The sequence below is a fragment of the Bos indicus genome, chromosome 17 (genome assembly GCF_029378745.1).
Source record: "Bos indicus isolate NIAB-ARS_2022 breed Sahiwal x Tharparkar chromosome 17, NIAB-ARS_B.indTharparkar_mat_pri_1.0, whole genome shotgun sequence".
NCBI classification, from domain to species: Eukaryota; Metazoa; Chordata; class Mammalia; order Artiodactyla; family Bovidae; genus Bos; species Bos indicus.
The window spans coordinates 44,674,917-44,693,289 of NC_091776.1; the positions used below are offsets into that span (position 1 = coordinate 44,674,917).

The window sequence follows — 18,373 nt, forward strand, 5'->3', positions numbered from 1 at the left end:
GAGGGAGGCTAGAGGTGAAGAGGACAAAAGAGGGAACCCCATGACAGCAGAGGTCTTTCCAGATTCCCAGCTGAGGGAGCCACAGCTTCATCCAGTCTGCCACCTGGGGAGTAGTGAGGATAAGGTAGTTGCATGTGCACGCTAAGTCGCATCAGTTGTGTCCCACTCTTTGCAACCTTATGGTGTCTGTAGCCTGACAGGCTCCTCTGTCCAGGGGATTCTCGAGGTAAGAAGACTAGAGTGGGTTGCCGCACCCTCCTCCAGAGGATCTTTCCAAGCCAGGGATCAAACCCACGTCTATTACATCTCCTGCATTGGCAGGTGGGTTCTTTACCACTAGCACGACCTGGGAAGCCCACCAAGGCACTATATAACTTAATAATACTTCATCCTTGATTGGGGCTTCCCTGGTGGCTCAAATGGTAAAGGACCCACCTGCAATGCAGAAGACCTGGGTTCAATCCCTGGGTCACAAAGATCCCCTGGAGAAGGGAATGGCAACTCACTCCAGTGTTCTTGCCTAGAGAATTCCATGGACAGAGGAGCCCCGAGGGCTATAGCCATGGGGTTGCATAGAGTCAGATATGACTGAGGGACTAACACACACACACACACACACACACACACACACACACACACTTCTTGATTAATAAAATGATCAAACAAGTCCATTGCCTTAAAACTCCATACAGCACTTACAGTCAGATGTTTCTTTTTTGTACAAAGACCTGATCATTAATTGACCTTGTGTTCCACCTGGTAATGCAGTGTAGAACTAAAGATAGACCAGGCTTCGCTGATGGCTCAGTGGTGAAGAATCCACCTGCCAGTGCAGGAGACACGGGTTTGATCCCTGGTCTGAGAAGACTCCACACGCTGTGGAGCAACTAAGCCAACACACCACAGAGCTTGTGCACTGGAGCCCTGGAGCCACAGCTACTGAGCCCATGCTCGGTGACAAGAGAAGCCACTGCGATGAGAAGCCCTAGCACCACGACTAGATAGTAGCCCCCATTTGCCGCAACTAGAGAAAACCCCATGCAGCAAAGAAGACCCAACATGAGAAAAAATAATTTAAAAAAAAAAGGACAGATAGTTTTGAATCTCAGTTCTACCTCATGGTTGATATGATTTATGGCATGTCGCTTACTCCACCTAAGCCTCAATTTCCTTTTTTTTTTTAAATGAGGCATTTAAAAAATTGCTTATGAAATTATACAGTGCTAGGGCATGATAGGCTTGCAGTGTTGTCATACTTAATATTATTTTGCATTTTCAGCCTGAATTCAGAGATGCCTCTTCACAAAAGGCATTGTGGGAACTTCACTGGGCACAAAATTGGATTTTCTTTACAACCAGCAGCCTAATCAATCTTTATTCTTCACTTTGGCCTGCGTTCTTGGCCTGTCTAGTTCCCCCTCTCCTCCCTATTTCCTGCCTCTGATATTGTCAGCGTTGGTCTCTCTCCAGTGTTGAGTTTTGTCCCCTGTTGTGGCCACTGTGAAATGTCAGTCGTCTACTAGTGGGAACGCCTGACCAAGATTCACTAAGAAAGCTGACTAGCTGCCTCAGAAAAAGGGGAGATTCAGAGCTCATTTCAGTGCTACTTTCTATCTGCTGGCTGTAGCTTTCTCATCCTTCCCCAAGAGATCAGTGATCACAATCCCTTTCTACCCGCAGACTTTGCTAATCCCTTATTCGTGTAAAGTCTGAATGTCCTTCAACCCTACTGAAAGATTTAACATGTGGCTATTTTACAGATCTTTTCTCATATGGACTAATGTAAACTGATGTACCATACCTTGGCATAGCACTGGAATTTCATCGGAGATAACTAATCAGGAGATCCAGTTACTAAAATGAAAGAAATTATCCTTCAGATTGTAGGCTTTTAAAATTGGTGGATCATTGACAGCAAATATTAAATCAAACTTCTTATTTCTCAGTTTTCTTCTGAAAGATCTCAAAACGTTTTTGGTTGACCTGTAAGCTATGACACTGATGTCATCTCTGTCTCGCACCACAGCCCAGCAGCCCTTGCTCCAGTGCATACACTCTCAGAGATCTGTGGCCTCCAGTCCATTTAACAGAGTGAGTAACATGCTTAGACTAACCCCACACCTGGCACAACAGCCCACTTGGCATAAAATACCATATCTCATTACTGAGACCAGAGTAAAAAGCTCATCCTCTTATAATTGACAAACCCCTGAGAGTCTCAAACTAAGTAACTCTTGGTCATAGCTTCTGACTGTTTTTGATCTTGAACATCAGGTTTTGCTGGTTCAAAGTGTTTTCTTCTGTGCTGAAGTGACCCTTAATTGTTCCATCACGTGTATCCCATAGCGTACAGGATTTCTGCTTTAGTCTTGTCATAATGATTAAGAACAAGATAAAGTAAGCAAATATATTAAAGATGAAAGCTGTTCAAGGTTTTCTTATTAAATTTTAGTAACATAACTAAAACAAAACAAAATTAAAAAAATAAAACATTCCTGGATTTCCCTCATGGTCCAGTGGTTAAGAATCTGCCTTGCAACACAGGGGACACAGGTTTGACCCCCGGTCGGCAAACTAAGATCCTACATTCTGCAAGGCAATGAAGCCCGCGTGCCACAGCTAGTGAGTCATTACGCCACAACTAGAGAGTCTCCACGCCAGATGGAAAGATCCTGTATGATACAACTAAGATTGGAGGCAGTCAAATAAAAAGTTAAATAAATAAATATTAAAATATTTCTCTGGCATTAAAATATTCCTCACTGTCCTGTTTATTTTTATAAATTTAACATAAAATGTGATGAAAGCTTCCTTTTCAGCACAAGCCATAATTTTTTAAGATTTATTTATTTACTTTATATTTTGGTTATGGTAGGTCTTTATTGCTCTGTGTGGGCTTTTTCTAGTTGCAGAGAGTGGGGGCTCTTCTCTAGTGTGTGGGCTTTTCATTGCAGTGGCTTCTCTTGCAGAACGTGGGCTCTAGGCTCAGTGGTTGCAGCTTTCAGGCTTAGTTGCTCCATGGCATGTGGGATCTTCTCGGAGCAGGGATTGAATCCATGTCCCCTGCATTGGCAGGTTAACCACTGGATTACCAGGGACGCCTACATGTCATAATTCACATGTCTATCGCTATGGTGATGTGCTTTTAGGGCTCTTTCTACTACAAGGGGCACAATTGGAGGCTGGTCTTTTAGAAAATAGAAAGAAATACTTGTGATGATGAAAACTCATAAGTTTTCTACAGCAGGATAATCTAACCAAGACAGAAAGAAAAAAAATAAATGACATTCCCACTTTGTGGTAGACCGTTCTCAATGGGCAGTGTACATCCAGGTTATATATTAACCAGACCTCTTCAAAGCAGGAGGAGGAAATCAACCTTTGAGAAAAGTTGGTCTCCTTCTTCAGATGATAGTATTGTGATTCTAAGATTAATAATACTCCTTCTTCATCTTGTAAATGGATCTTTCATCTTTTTCAAGGGGTCACATTGACCAAAAGCTTTTTCTGTACATGCATATATGACTAAAATAAAACTTTTGATGAACTGTGCACAGTTCCTTGTCTCAAAATATATCTATAACTCTTGATCAATGGAGCAGTTCTTAGAGCTTCTGATAATGTTTCCTAGGTTATGATCTCTGGTTTGGCCTGAATAAAATCCTCTTTTCTTTCTCTTTAGCTTGATTGTTACTTGATTCTCTTTGACACTTGTTATCCTACACGTGAATTCCATCTGTTCTGGCAAGATCTAGTCTCCCTTTGTGACTGGTTTCATGTCCTTTGTACGGGTTTAGTGTAGTATCAGCCTTCTACCAGTAGGCAGATTCATTTTTTGTGTACTGTCAAATGAGGTTGTTCTAAGTGTGTGCTTATGCTTAGTCACTCAGTCGTGTCCGACTCTTTGTGACCCTAAGAACAGTAGCCCACCAGGCTCCTCTGTCCATGGGATTCTCCAGGCAGGAATACTACAGTGCGTTGCCATTTCCTTCCCCATCTAAGTGTGTAAGACTGATCAGTCCCATTGTTAATTCCTCGATTAAATGGATGCCAACTTATAGGTCCTCTTGAGTCACAGCCAGCTACACTGGATCCATTGTTTGTAGAGAGTATTTTTCTATGACATGGAACTAATGCAATTGGAGTGATGACCTTTACAAAGTCAATTCTAAGAAAAACAGAAGGTGGAATGTGTGCAGTCCCATAGCACTTAGGACATGGGACATTAGAAACTGAGCAAGCATTACATGAGCCAAAAGTCCCCCTAGCTGACAGAATGTGGACAAGCTTTATTTATTATTCATTTTGAATTACCATGTTTATCAGAATTGTTGGCTTAATGCATGATTTGCAATTAAGCAGAAGGTCCCCACTCCAGAAGGAGGACCAAGCGGCATTCTAGAAGTAGCTTTGCCAGAAATAAAATGGTATCTTGCTCACTCTCTGACTCTTACTCCTACTTCTCAGTTAGGTTGGCCCCTAAATAAAAGAAGGGATAGTGGTTATCCCACACACTGGGACCCTTCTAATGAGCTTCATCCTATTCTTCCGGAGTAAAAAGCTATATTTGGAGATTACCTTTGTGTGCGTGCATGCTCAGTCACTTGGTCATGTCCAACTCTTTGTGTCCCCATGGACTGAAGCTCTCCAGGCTTCTCCTGTCCATGGGATTCTCCAGGCAAGAATACTAGAAGGCTGCCATTTCCTTCTCCAGGAGTCTTCCTGGCTCAGCTTATCGAAACTGCATCTCCTGCAGCTCCTGCATTGGCAGGCAGATTCTTTACCACTGAGCCACCTGGGAAGCCCTACCTTTGTGTGGACACCTTTTATTTTTCATACATAGGGTAGTAGGCAGATATAGTGAAATATCATCCAAAACTTTTGTTTTTCTTCTTATTGTTCTCTTCATATGACCCTTCCTCTGTTTAGTAAGAGGCATCTGTGCTGTCTTGAAGATACAGGTTGTTAGTGTTTCAGGTCGTTTTCTGCATCAGTCTTTGGTCTTTTCTCTGACTCTACTGACACAGATATTTTCTGCCTCTCTTTTCCTGAGATTTGTCTGTTACAGTGAATCTTCCTGAATACATGTATGTAGCAAAATTCCTAAATGTTTGTGTTTGTAGTTCTGTGCCAGCTCATTTATTAACTTAAAAGCTAATCCATTCCGACTGACATCATCTAATCTGGCTTGATTTAAATTTCAAGTCCTGGTGCTCAAAAGAGACAAATGAGCCTCCAGCTCAGATGTGTCCCAGCACAGATTCCCTGGAGACGGTATCTGTCGGCTCACTGTGATAACCACACACAACCCCTTTAATTTAGGGGCCAACCTGACTGAGAACTAGGAGTGAGAGAGAGTGAGCAAGATATCCATTTTATTTCTGGCAAAGCTAAGTTCTAGAATGACGCTTGGTCCTCCTTCTGGAGTGGAGACCTTCTACTATCTCCCCACTGAAGTGTACAGACTCACCCACTCACCTACAGAGCTAACTAGAGGATCGTAGGTTGTGAAGGCTCCAGATAAGCGGACAGCGTGAGGTGGACAAAGACTGAATAGTAGGCTGGCCAGGTTGAGGGGGAGAGCCAAGAGCACGGGTCCCTTAAGAGTTGTGGCTGACACCAACACCCACCCCTGCCTGAGGCCAGCGGATGCAAGTCTCCCCTCAGCACTGGTTGTTTAGTAGCAAATTGTTTAGCATGGACACATGTTTGTGTTTTTTTGCAGTTTTTTTTTTTTTTTTTTTAGTTTCTTTTTCTTGTAGTTGATTTCTAGCCTCTCTGTCTCTCTCTTTTTATATCAGATCAGATATATATATACACACATATATATATACATACACACACACACACACACACATATATATATATATAGTGATGGGTGGTTTAGTCGCTAAATCGTGTCTGACTCTTGTGATCCCATGGACTGTAGCCTGCTAGGCTCTTCTGTCCATGAAATTTTCCAGGCAAGAAATTGGAGTGGATTGCCATTTCCTTCTCCAGGGGATCTTCCCAACCCAGGGATTGAACCCATGTCTCCTGCACTGTAGGCAGATTCTTTACTGCTGAGCCACCAGAGATCCCCATATATAATCACTTTGTTGTACACCAGAAACTAACACAACATTGCAAATCAACTATACTTCAATTTTTTAAAATGGTTAAAAAAATTAAAGAAATTAGTCTTAGGAGGATTGAGTCCCATAAAGGTTTCTTTGTTTGTTTTTTTTACTTAAAAAGTCATTTTACAAGTGAAAAAAATCAAGTTATTAAATTGAATTCTAAAACCTTTGGTAAAAGGCAATGCTACTCTCTGATAAGAATAAAAATAAAGCAAGAATAGAATTTTTTAAATGTATACAACAATCAAGTTATAAGTAAAAGTTCAAATAAATTTCCTTTCCTAAATAGCTTTATTGAGATAAAAGTCACAGGTTATACATTTCACCCATTTAGAGTATATAATTCATTGTTTTTAGTATATTACAGAGATCTGTTTTAGACTGTCTTCCTCATCCCTTAAGAAACCATATTCCATGGCCAGCAGCCACTCCTCACCCTCTGCGACCTCCCTGAGGGATAGTGGCTACTCCTGGGTTTCAGCCCTGGGAGGATCATTCCATCTCCTGTGCTGACCAGGCATCTCCGGGGGTGGTGCTGGCTCCTGGCCTGGGTCCTCCTGGGACTCAGTGTTGCGAGGAAGCCATATGGGGGAGGTGCCCCAGCTGGTCCAGTTCCAGCTACCTTGGTGGAAGAGGCTTCATTTCAGATCACTTCACCAGCCTGGCACAATCTGACTGCCCTTTGCTGCGTGAGTCCCACTGAGAACCTCCCTGTCAAGCCCCATCAATCCACAGCACCAGAGAGGCAGTCACAGATTGCCCTTTGGGCTACTGAGCTTTGGGGGGCTTGCTGGCAGTGGTGGGCCCTTGAAATGCTGTGCAGAACAGAGTCCCTCACAGACCCTCCCTAGAACCTGGAGTTGTCCTGGGTCCCTGACACCCTCACCTCCCACACACCATCAGCACCCCAGTTCTTTTTTGGCTGTGCCGGGTCTCTGCTGTAGCACAGGCTTCTCTTGCTGCGGAGCACGCGCTCAGTAGTCGCCCCGCAGCATGTGGGATCTTATTTCCTCCACCAGGGATCTAACCCACATCCCCTGCATTGGAAGGCCGGTTGTTAACCACTGGACTGCCAGAGAAGTCCTCCAGTCTGGTTCTTACAGGTGCCTGCTCCACAGAGCCCACTGACCCCGAGGTTCGGCAGTGCCATTTCGTCTGGACCGCGTGGTGCCCGAGCTTTCTGAGACCCTCTGCCCTGTGAAGGTTCTCGCGCCAGCTCTCCAGGCCCCACCCTCTCACCCAGCCCCCAAACCCAGTTGGAGCCTCTTCACAACCCATCCCCCTGCTCTGCCGGGACCTCTGTCCTAGGGAACCCCACCTGGAGAACCCCGGTACTCCTCCCGGCATCCCTACCGCTCCCCTAAAGGCTCTCCGTAGTCTGTGCACGCTCTCCCCCGCAGTAAGCCCAGAACTCCTTTCCGGGTGACAAGGCAGATGCTGACGCATCGTCTTCTTCCCAGATCTGGGCATGGAGCCAGAGGTAAATGTCAGTCAATGTTAATTGAATGAACACTGTGTTCACACCACCCACATGAGAACAAACATGGCCGGGAATCGGCAGCCCCCAGGCAGGCAGTTGGGGACCCTGAGAGTGAAAGAGGTGGGCTCCAGGGGCCCTGAGGGGTGCTGGTGGGGAGGGCGGGGCGGCTGACCTGAAGCAGGGTGTCCCAGGTGAGGGGCTAGGGGCTGGTCCTCAGTGGAGGCGAGCAGACCCTGGGAGGCTGCGGTCACTGGCCGGCAGCCGTAGTTGCAGAGGCTGCGGCTGGTTTCTGGCGTTCTTGTGTGGGCCAGCGTCCTGCTGTCCTGGGTGCCCTGGCCACGGGTCACTGTGCATCTGGTCTCTCCTGAACAAGGAAGTGACTTCTCCTGGAGGGCAGAGATGGGGACACGGTGGGAGCAGAGGAGGGGCTGGGGGCCGTTCCAGTGATTCTGGGCAGCCCTCTTGGGCGAGTCTCTGCTTCTGGGCTGGGAGTCTTTTCTGTGGCCACAGCCTGGTCAGTGTCACTTCCACACAAAGAAGCAAGTGGGCCCCAAGATTTAAAGGTAGGATCGCTGTGAACTTAAGCTGTTATCAGCTACCAGAGGGCATTTTTTTCCGCAGGGAATATCCAATCTCACACAGTGACCGGTGAGTCTTGCTTTTCCATGTGTAAATGTGCCGGGCGACCTGTCCGTGACCCCTCATCTGGGCTGCACCTTCTGGCCACCTTTCTCATGGGCACCAGAAGCTAAGTCGCCTCCCTGTGCAGAGACTGAAACAAGCAGGGTGGGTATGGCTCCAGCACAAGGGGTTTATGTTGTAAATACAGTAGCTGCAGTTTGATCATATAATTTAAATTATTCAGATTTGTAAGGTTTTTGGCAAGGTTTGGCATCAGGCTTTTATTGGGCAGATTGAGATATCATGGAATCATACCTGATATTGGTGTTTGGAAGGCAAACCTGTGCAAAGATGCCTGATTTGAGAGACATATAAACGAATATCCAAGAAAAGAGATTCTGTGCATAGAAGAATATTTGAAAATAACTAGAGGCAGCAAATATGAGATAACTATGCCTCCAGGACCCTGAGTTTAATCCTGCTAAAATACGTACAATATAGAAGTTACCATCTTAACAATTTTTAGGTGCACAGTTTAGAGCCATTAAGAGCATTTTCATTGTTGTGCAACCTTCCCCCCATCTCTCTCCAGGACTCTTTCATCTTCCCAAAGAGAAACACTGTCCCCTGAAAGTGGATCATACAGAATTTGCCGCTTGGTGTCTGTCTTATTTCACTGAGTATGATGTCCTCCAGGTTTTTCTATGTTGTAGCCGGCATCTGAGTCTCCGTCCTTTTTAAGGAGAGTAATATTCTATTATGTGGACGGGCCTCATTTTCTTTGTCTATCATCCACTGATGGGCCCTTGGGCAGCTCCCTGCTCTTGGTCATTGTGACTGATGGGCTATGAGCACAGGTAGATTGTGACCTTCCATGAACTGGGCTTTCTTGAGCCCCGGAGGGGGAGGATCCAGTGCTTCCGTGTTGTGGGGGCTGTTTGACAAGGCACAACATACCTAATTTTATAAACTGGGCCTGCGCACTTTTCAAGGGCCTAAGAAACAATATGAGAAAAAAAATTTCCCCCTGGTTTAAAATACAAAAAGAACACTGTAGGTTTTCCCCCGTGGTCCAGTGGTTAGGACCTTGCCTTTCAATGTAGGGGGCATGGGTTTGATCCCTGGTTGGAGAACTAAGATCCCACATGCCATGCCAAGCAGTACATAAAGGATGTTTCAGTCCAGTTCAGTTGCTCAGTCATGTCCAACTCTTTGCGACCCCATGGACTGAAGCACGCCAGGCCTCCCTGTCCATCACCAACTCCCGGAGCTTACTCAAACTCATGTCCATTGAGTCGGTGATGCCATCCAACCATCTCATCCTCTGTCGTCCCCTTCTCCCCCCGCCTTCAATCTTTCCCAGCATCAGGGTCTTTTCCAATGAGTTAGTTCTTCGCATCAGGTGGCCAAAGTATGAATATTCAGGACTGATTTCCTTTAGGATTGACTGGTTGGATCTCCTTGCAGTCAAAGGGATTCCCAAGAGTCTCCTCCAACACCACAGTTCAAAAGCATCAATTCTTCGGCCCTCAGCTTTCTTTATAGTCCAACTCTCACATCCAGACATGACTACTGGAAAAACCATAGCTTTGACTAGATGGACCTTTGTTGGCAAAATAATGTTGCTGCTTTTTAATATGCTGTCTAGGTTGGTCATAACTTGTCTTCCAAAGAGTAAGCGTATTTTAATTTCATGGCTGCAGTCACCATCTGCAGTGATTTTGGAGCCCCCCAAAATAAAGTCTGTCACTGTTTCCATTGTTTTGCCATCTATTTGCCATGAAATGATGGAACCAGATGCCATGATCTTAGTTTTCTGAATGCTGAGTTTTAAGCCAACTTTTTCACTCTCCTCTCACTTTCATCAAGAGGCTCTTTAGTTCTTCTTCGCTTTCTACCATAGGAAGGTGTCATCTGCATATCTGAGGTTATTGATATTTCTCCTGGCAATCTTGATTCTAGCTTGTGCTTCATCCAGCCCAGCATTTCTGCATATTCGTTAAATAAGCAGGGGACAATATACAGCCTTGAAGTACTCCTTTCCCGATTTGGAACCAGTCTGTTGTTCCATGTCCAGTTCTACTTTGGAACTTCCCAGGTGTTCCAGTGGCTAAGGCTCCTTGCTCCCAATGCTGGGGGTCTGGGTTCGATCCTTGGTCAGGGAACCAGATCCCACATGCAGCAACTGAGAAACTGTGCAGCCAAATAAATCAATAAAATAATAACAAAAGAATTTGTTTAGAAAAATCTTCATAATATAAAAAAGAACATTGCAGGTTTGAAATGTTAAAATGTTCAAGTTGTGATCGAAATTTAGCTCTTATTCAGTTATGAAATAATGATTGTATTTGACACGTTTGCTATGACGTGGGAACAGAGTGTACAAAGTTCAAACAGGGACTGTGGGGCTGCCATTTATCTTGGAAAATGTTTATATGACTCAACTGTCTGGTGTCATTTTCCTCAAATCATGCGATGTGTGGCATCCGAGACCTTTGACCTGCTGTGAAGGAAACCAAGTTCCTGCACCCTTCTGCCGATGGCCCTCACAGATCAGCTGGAAGGCAGAAGGGTGGTGGTCAGCTGCGGGGAGGAGGCTGCAGCCGGGGACGAGGGACAGCTGATCCAGAGCTTTCCCAGCATGTGGGCTGGTTCATCCCTGCACCAGGCCCGAAGACAGGCAGTGGGCAGACACTGATGGCTGGAAAGCTTGGCTCCAGCGCACCCAAGGGGAGGATGTCAGTGGGAAGGATGGGCCGACTGACTAGATATGGGGTGTTGTTATGGCCTGAACTGTGTCCTCCCAAATCCTACCCCGGGACCTCAGGATGTGACTGTCTGTGGAGACGGGGCCTTTAAAGAGGTGACTGAGGAAGAATGAGGTCTATAGGGTGGGCCTTCATCACACAGGACTGGTGTCCTTATAAGAGATCAGGACACAGGCACACAGTGATGGCCATGTGGGGACACGGGGAGAAGATGCCAAGGAGAGCGGCCCCAGAGGGAACCAGCCCTGCCCACACCTTGACTTGGGCCTGCCAGCCTCCAGGATGCAAGACCATCCTTGTCTGTGGTGTTTGTTACGCAGCCTGGCAGACTGATACGGGCATCCCATGTGGTGGGTTAGGGGCACATTTGGCTTCTCAGGCTGGTCCTGAGTTGGAGGTGGGGCAAAACCAGGGCGGACATCTGGGGTCACTGAGAGGTTTGACCGGCTCCCCTGGCTGGCTGCTCTAGGCTGTGGGTCTGTCTGTAAGTTTGGTCTCCCAGGACTAGGAACTGTGTCTCGGGTTCCACCATGGAAACACTTGTCTTTTTCCCAAGGGCCACTTTGGAGTAGAGGGTCAGGAGTCTGGGTGGGAAGACTGGGAGGTTCAGGGGCCCCCAGTGAGGCCCCAGAACCCAGAACAGCCTGCGCACACCTGCAGAGCTGCAGTGAGGTGGGAGGAAACTCTCAGACACACCTGGGCATCTGTCAACATGCAGGATGCTCATGTGATAAAGGTGTGTCCCAGCTTTGCAGGTGCTGTTTTTTTTTTTTTCCTTTGAGGGGAAAAGTTTAGAATGCTGTTGTCACATGTTGACATAGACTTTGAAGTGCTTTTTAAAAAAATCATATATTTGTTGGGTCTTCGTTGTGCTGCACAGAATCTCTAGCTGTGGTGCACAGGGTCAGTAGTTGCTGGGCATGGGCTTAGTTGCCCCTCGGCATGTGGGATCTTAGTTCCGCAACCAGGGATCAAACACACATCCCCTGCATTGCAAGGTGAATTCTTAACTCCTGGACCACTAGGGAAGTCCTTGACTTGCTTTTTTAAAGGCAGAATTTAAAAGAGAAATGGTATTGTTGTCACGAAGACCAGCATCCTCTGGTCTCTTTTCGCTTCGTCTTTATCACTTTTCAGTGACAAATAGCTCCAAATAGGGCTCTGAGTTCATGCTATTGTGTCTCTTTTGAAGCAATTAGCAAAACTTCTGAATGACACGCATATGCTTTTTGTGGCTCGTGAGCTATGGTTTACTGCCGGTACATTTAAATCTAAAATTACCGAAAACCAAAACTCAGAGCAGTGACGTATCCTGTGACTTGTTTTTTATATAATTTTTATTTATTTCTTTTTGGCTGGGCTGGGTCTTTGTTACTGTGCCACCTTTTCTCTAGTTGCAGTGAGAGGGGGCTACTTTCTAGTTGCCGCAGTGGGGACTACTTTTTGTTGAAGTGTGTGGGCTTCTTACTGAAGTGACTCCTCTTATTGTGGAGCACGGGCTCCAGGCCATGGGCTTCAGTAGTTGCAGCATGTAGGCTCAATAGTTGTGGTGCACGTAATCTCAATAGTTGGTCTGAGGCATGTAGGATCTTCCTGGGCCAGGGATCGAATTTGAGTCTCCTGCATTGGCAGGCAGATTCTTTACCACTGAGCTACCAGGGAAGCCGTGATTTGTCATTTCCATTGACAAAAACATATAAATGAGGCTAAAAGCCTTTTGCCTTTCTGAGATGTTTTGTGTTGCTCAGTTCTGTCCTTATGGGAGGCACAGGGTTATTTCTCGGTATTTGTATGGGGCCAAAGGAATCTGTGCTGACAGCAATGGCTCGGGAGAAAATACCAGCCTTGCTCATTTGGATCAGGTGCTCCTGTGTGAGGTGAGAGGAGTAGGAAACAAACCAGACCCCTGCCCGCCCACCCCCACACCTCCAGTGCTGTCCCACTCCCCACCAACACCACTGCCCAAAACTTTCCTGGTCGGCTTGTCTGGGTGGGAGGGAACCACTCCCTCTCATGCACCGCCCCCCCCCCCAATCTGTGCTCCTCCCCAGCTCTGTTCTCCCAAAGGCTCTGAATTCCTAGCATGGGGCCCAGACAAGGCAGCCAGATGGGGGAGGCTGAGGATGGGGAGGACTCAACCTGGAGAGCTGGGTGTGTTCCTGGGCTTGGGACCTCAACATTTCAGGGAGTTTAGAAAGCAGATTTCCACTGTGCTTTGGAAGGCAGATGACATCGTGACTTCACGGAATCATCTGAAAACCATCAGTTGAAAGGGAGCCCACACCTCACTTCACAGAGAGGGAAACCAGACCCTCAAAAGACCCAGTGGTCTCCCCATGGCCCCACAACAAATAGAGTGACCTGGGAGAGTCTGAGGTGGGGGGCCTGTGGTCCCTGAGGACACTGTTCCTGTCACATCACAGGGTCCTGAGCTGGAGACCACAGGGGCCAGTGACAAGGTGGGGCTGAAAGACAAGCCAGGAGAGATTCTGGAACATGGGATGGAGGGAGGGAGGGGAGCAGGGGACTCAGCAGCCTGGGGAACCCCACCCCGCTCACCCCCGACCTTCCCAGAGTTTCTGGGCTTCTACACTGTGCTCGGCAGAACTCGGAAGGACGGTGTTCGGATCACTTCCGCTCCCTGCAGGGCTCTGTGCAAGTGGCTCTGCTGATGGGCCCCGGCTGTGGTGGATAACAGAATATTCTAGATCAGTGGTTCCCAACCTTTTTGGCACCAGAGACCAGTTTCATGGAAGACAAGTTTTCCAGGGCTGGGGGGTGGGGATGGTTTCAGGATGATTTCTCATAAGGAGCACGCAACCTAGATCCCCGCATGCGCAGTTCACAGTAGGGTTCGCGCTCCTATGTGAATCCAATCCCGCCACTGAGCTGACAGGAGACAGAGCTCAGGCTACGGTAATGTGAGCATGTGAGCAATGGGGAGCGGCTATAGATACAGATGAAGCTTCTCCGCTCAGTCGCCAGTCTCCTCCTGCTGTGCAGCCTGGTTCCTAACAGCCCCAGGGATTGAGGACTCCTGTTCTAGTTGGAGGTGGTGGTTACACAACATTAAAAATGCATGAAATGCCACTGAATTGTCCACTTCCGAATGGTTAATTTTATGCTGTTTGAATATCATCTCCATTGAAAAAAACAATTAGGAATAAATTGGAAACCAAATTGCCAGCTCTATGAACAGCCAGGGAACCAACCACATAGCCCCAGTGGGTCGGAGCAGCTCAGGCTGGGGGTCCAGAGGGCCTCTGCAGAGGGACTCGGAGGCGCAGGAGGAAGCAGGCTGCAGAGGGTAGGCCCCCCGGGCACACATTAACCTCAGAGACATTCTCCTCTGAAGCAAAAAAGGGCTTGATCGTTCTCCAGCGAAAAGTGTTGTTGAAAATCTATTTTCCATCAGTAATAAAGAGAAATTTGCTACAAGCCCTAAAGAGACACGGAGGGCCCTCAGGTGTGTATTAGGAAGGGGAAAAGTCATCTGAAAGGCCGCACAGTGCACGGTTCAACCCCGGGATGCTCTAGAAAAGGCACAGCCATGGGGACAGTAAGGGATGGGGTGGGCTGTGCCAGGGGTGGGGAGTGAACAGGCAGAGCACAGAGGGTTTTCCAGGCAGTGAGATGACCCTGTATGACCCTTAATCACAGGTACATCATACATTTGTCCAAACCTGTAGCAGGTACAGCACCAAGACTGAACCCTCATGACACAGTGGGCTTCAGTTTACAATAATGTGTCGGTGTCAGCTGATGGGTCCCAGCAAATGCACCCAACTAAGATTAACAATGGAGGTGGAGGTGGGTTGGGGAGGCAAGGACGGGAATTCTCTGCACATCCTACACAATTTTGTAAACAAAGCCCCTCTAAGAAAATCACATTATTTTTCTTAACATCATGCCATTTTGCCCCTACTCCTGTTTATTTATATATTTGGCTGCATCAGTTCTCACTGTGGCACGTGGAATCTTTTTTCTTTGTGTCTTGTGGACTTCAGAGCTTGTGAGCTTATTTGCTCCACTGCCTGTGGGATCTTGGCTTCTCAGTGGTAAAGAGCCTGCCTGCCAATGCAGGAGACATGGGTTCGATCCCTGAGTTGGGAAGATCCCCTGGAGGAGGGCATGGCAACCCACTCCAGTGTTCTTGCCTGGAGAATCCCATGGACAGAGGAGCCTGGTGGGCTGCAGTCCACAGGGTTGCAAAGAGTCAGATGCGACTGAAGTGACTGAGCACACAGCACACACATGTGGGATCGTAATTCCCTGGCCAGGGATCAAACCCACACCCTCTGCATTGCAAGGTGGATTCTTAACCACTGGACAGCCAGAGAACCCTGTCTATTCATTTTTGAAAATCCATGTTGATGGAGAAGGATTAGGAAGGCAGGAGGGAGGGGAGGAGGAGCCTCGTGCGCAGGCATCCATGCCCTCTGGTGCCAACAGGCCGAGCGATGGCCAGCGCTGGGCGTCTGCTGCTGCTACTGCTCTGCTTGCTACCCGTGGCCCCAGTGCTGACAATAAAGAAGTACCAGCAGCTGTCCCATAAGGTAAGCGTCACGTCCCTGTCTCTGTAGGGCCCGGGGCTAACTCTCGCCAGACCCACCCCAGGGCACCTGGGCTCCTAGCCCCCTTTCCTGCCATGTGCTCTGTGCTTTTTCTCCTGCCCCACCCCCACTTTGAACTGGACCCCCACTTCATGAATGCATCTGCTTCCTAAGGCTCTCAGATCCCCAGGATGACTGGCTCTTGGTGGACCCCCAGATCCCCAGTGCCAAGTCCCAAGTCCAGGGACCCCACACAGGATTGGGGAGTGTGTGCAGAAGAGGCAGTATGGGAGGAGGCGGGGCAGTGGGTGGTCTGGTGGGGTGATGTGACCAGCTCCTGTGCGTCATGGAGTGACAGCAAAGACAACGCAGTCTGTCGGTCCTGGGGCCCGTGTGTCACCACCCTGATCCCCACGTCCTGCCTGGTCCAAGGTGCCCACTGTGCAGGATGCAGGAGGGAGGCCACCGCTCTGTGTGGCCGGTGCTTTCCAGATGCACCTCCCTCCTCTGTCCCCCACTCACCCGCTCGGCTTCTGGCCTCCAGTTCCTGAACCCAGACGACAGCTTTTATCTCAGCCAAGAAGAGGTAAAGTTACTCACAGCCAATAGTAAACCCGCAACGACGACTCTTTGCAGCCTCCAGTAATTTTGCGTTTGTAAAGGAGTTTTGAGATGTTGAGAACCAAGTCGAGGGCACCTCCTCACAGGAGGTGGGCAGGTGGCAGGCCTGGGCTTCAGCTCCAACTCCTAGTTGGCTGTGTGACCCTGGGCAAGTCGCTTACCCTCTCTGAACCGTGACATCTCACCTATAAACTGTGAGAGCACGTGGAATGGGCCAGGTGAGCTTCTTCTGCTCACCAGCATCCTTTGTCCTCTGGGTCTGGCTCCCTTAGCCTTCGGGAACAGTGTTGGGCAGGCAAGCTAATTTGCCGGGCTGGACAACAGCCTTGCAGGGACGCTGGATCTGTGGGGGCACACGTAAAGGAACCCCAACTTTGCAGCGCATCGGAGAGCCCTGTGAGACGCACAATGAATGCCAGAGTGACTGCTGTGTCACCAACAGCCTGAACCCTCAGAAGTTCTGCACTGCCCAGACCGTATTCCAGCAGTGCCTGTCCTGGAAGAAGGTGTGTCCTGCCCGGGCGGGTGAGAGGTGGAGGGCAAGGGGCCGGGGAGGCAGCCCCTGAAAGGAGGGCCAGGGGCCTGGCAGAAAGGACCGCTCTCCTTCTCCTGCAGCCAAATGGGTACATCTGCAAGGACCACTTGGAGTGCCAGAGCAAGTGCTGTGTCATCAACAACCACAGCGTGCAGACGTACTGCAAAGCCAAGACCGTCTTCCTGCAGTGCTTGCCCTGGCGCAAGGTGAGGCCAGGGGCCACGGGGCTGGAGGGAGGCGCCCGCCAGCTCTGACCTCCAACCTCTGTCCCCAGCCCAACTGGGACTACTGCGACTACCACAGCGAGTGCCGCAGCAAGTGCTGCATCCGACTGAATGAGCTCAGCCCCAACCGCTGCGTCCCCCAGAGCGGCATCCTGCTCCAATGCCTGCCCTGGGTGAGTCCTGGAACCCAGTCCGGCCCCACCTGGGGGGCTCAATCCCGCGACTGGCCTGAAGGCAGGCGGGCAGTGACCCGGAGGGCGGTGTGTCCATGTGTGTGGGTGGCCGTCTCCTCCAGGAGAGGCCGCCAGTTGTCTCTGCAAGTTGGCCTCCTGTTGCTGCACCTGCAGCAGGAACGTGGCTGAGCTCAGAAAAGGACACAGGTTGTGGGGAGTGGGTTCTCAGGTCCACTAGGGTGGCAGCAGGGCATAGCGTGGGCACTTGGGGAAGGGCCAGCATGGTGGTAGGTGGTGGGCCCACAAGATCTGGCAGCACCGGGACCTAACTCCTGTGGGGCTAGACCCCAGGCTGGACGAAGGGGAGGGCCCCCTCTCAGGAGTTTCCTCCACTGGAGACTTTCACTGGCTGAACTGGAAATCCAGAAGGACAGGGTCCAGTGAGGCAGCCTGCAGAAGTCAGCCCCCAGAACACAGAACCTGAAGACACCGTGGAGAACAGTTGGGGGCAGAAAGGGATGGGGGCACGGTGACGAGGTTGGAGAGGATGCTCTGGTGTCTGAGCTCAGATGCCAGGATCCAGGACTTCAGTCTGATTATAAAGGTGTGTCTGAGCCCAGAGGTTGAGAACCAGGCCTTTCTGAGCATCCTCCCCTGCCGGCCATGGCCCATCAGCACCCAGAACAACAATGGGTGCAGCAGGTGCCACAACAGTGAGTCCACAGGTGTCCCCAGGGTATCCAAGTGAACCAGGCAACACCGTCGGTGGCTTCCCCCAGAGGTGCAGACTGTCAGTGCCGAGGAAGGTGTCTGGTCATTATCCAACTGGCCCTGAAGGCCAACTCCTTCCTGCCTCGTGGTCTGTGTCTCCCTGTGTGTTTCCTAATTGTGCTGTGCCTTCTAGTGACGTGGGCCCAGTCTGTGCCCTGGAGACCACCCTACACCCTGAGCCCTGAGTCTGTTCATGGGACCATGAAGACCTGCAGGTATTACACGTCTAACCATGAACTCCCGAGACCATCCATGTCCGTGCAAGCCAGGGGCAGCTCCTGGAACCTCAATGTGATGACTTAGCATGAATAAACCTCCTGACTGAGTGAGCATGTTTCTGTGGGTGTGGAGACCCAGGTCTCAGCTCGGCCGTCTTGAGGAGCCCCCTCAACCAGAGACCAAGTCTCCCCAGAGGAAAGGGCAGGTGTAGACGTGCCCCTCCCCTGCAGGCACATGACTGTGACTCGTCATCACAAATAAAAGGTTGGAAGGCTCCCCTGACCTTGTG

The 18,373-nt window shown here is 49.2% G+C and overlaps 1 protein-coding gene across 1 annotated transcript; it reads left to right on the forward strand.

Annotated features, from left to right (window-relative positions):
* Window positions 1-7,673: 7,673 nt before the first annotated feature.
* On the forward strand, window positions 7,674-18,191 carry LRCOL1 (leucine rich colipase like 1). Its single transcript, XM_070769307.1, has 7 exons — window positions 7,674-7,719; window positions 8,221-8,247; window positions 15,441-15,544; window positions 16,543-16,668; window positions 16,778-16,903; window positions 16,972-17,094; window positions 17,999-18,191. The coding sequence occupies exons 3-7, from the start codon at window positions 15,449-15,451 to the stop codon at window positions 17,999-18,001; spliced, it is 474 nt and encodes a 157-aa protein (XP_070625408.1). The 5' UTR covers window positions 7,674-7,719; window positions 8,221-8,247; window positions 15,441-15,448; the 3' UTR covers window positions 18,002-18,191.
* The last annotated feature ends 182 nt before the right edge of the window (window positions 18,192-18,373 follow it).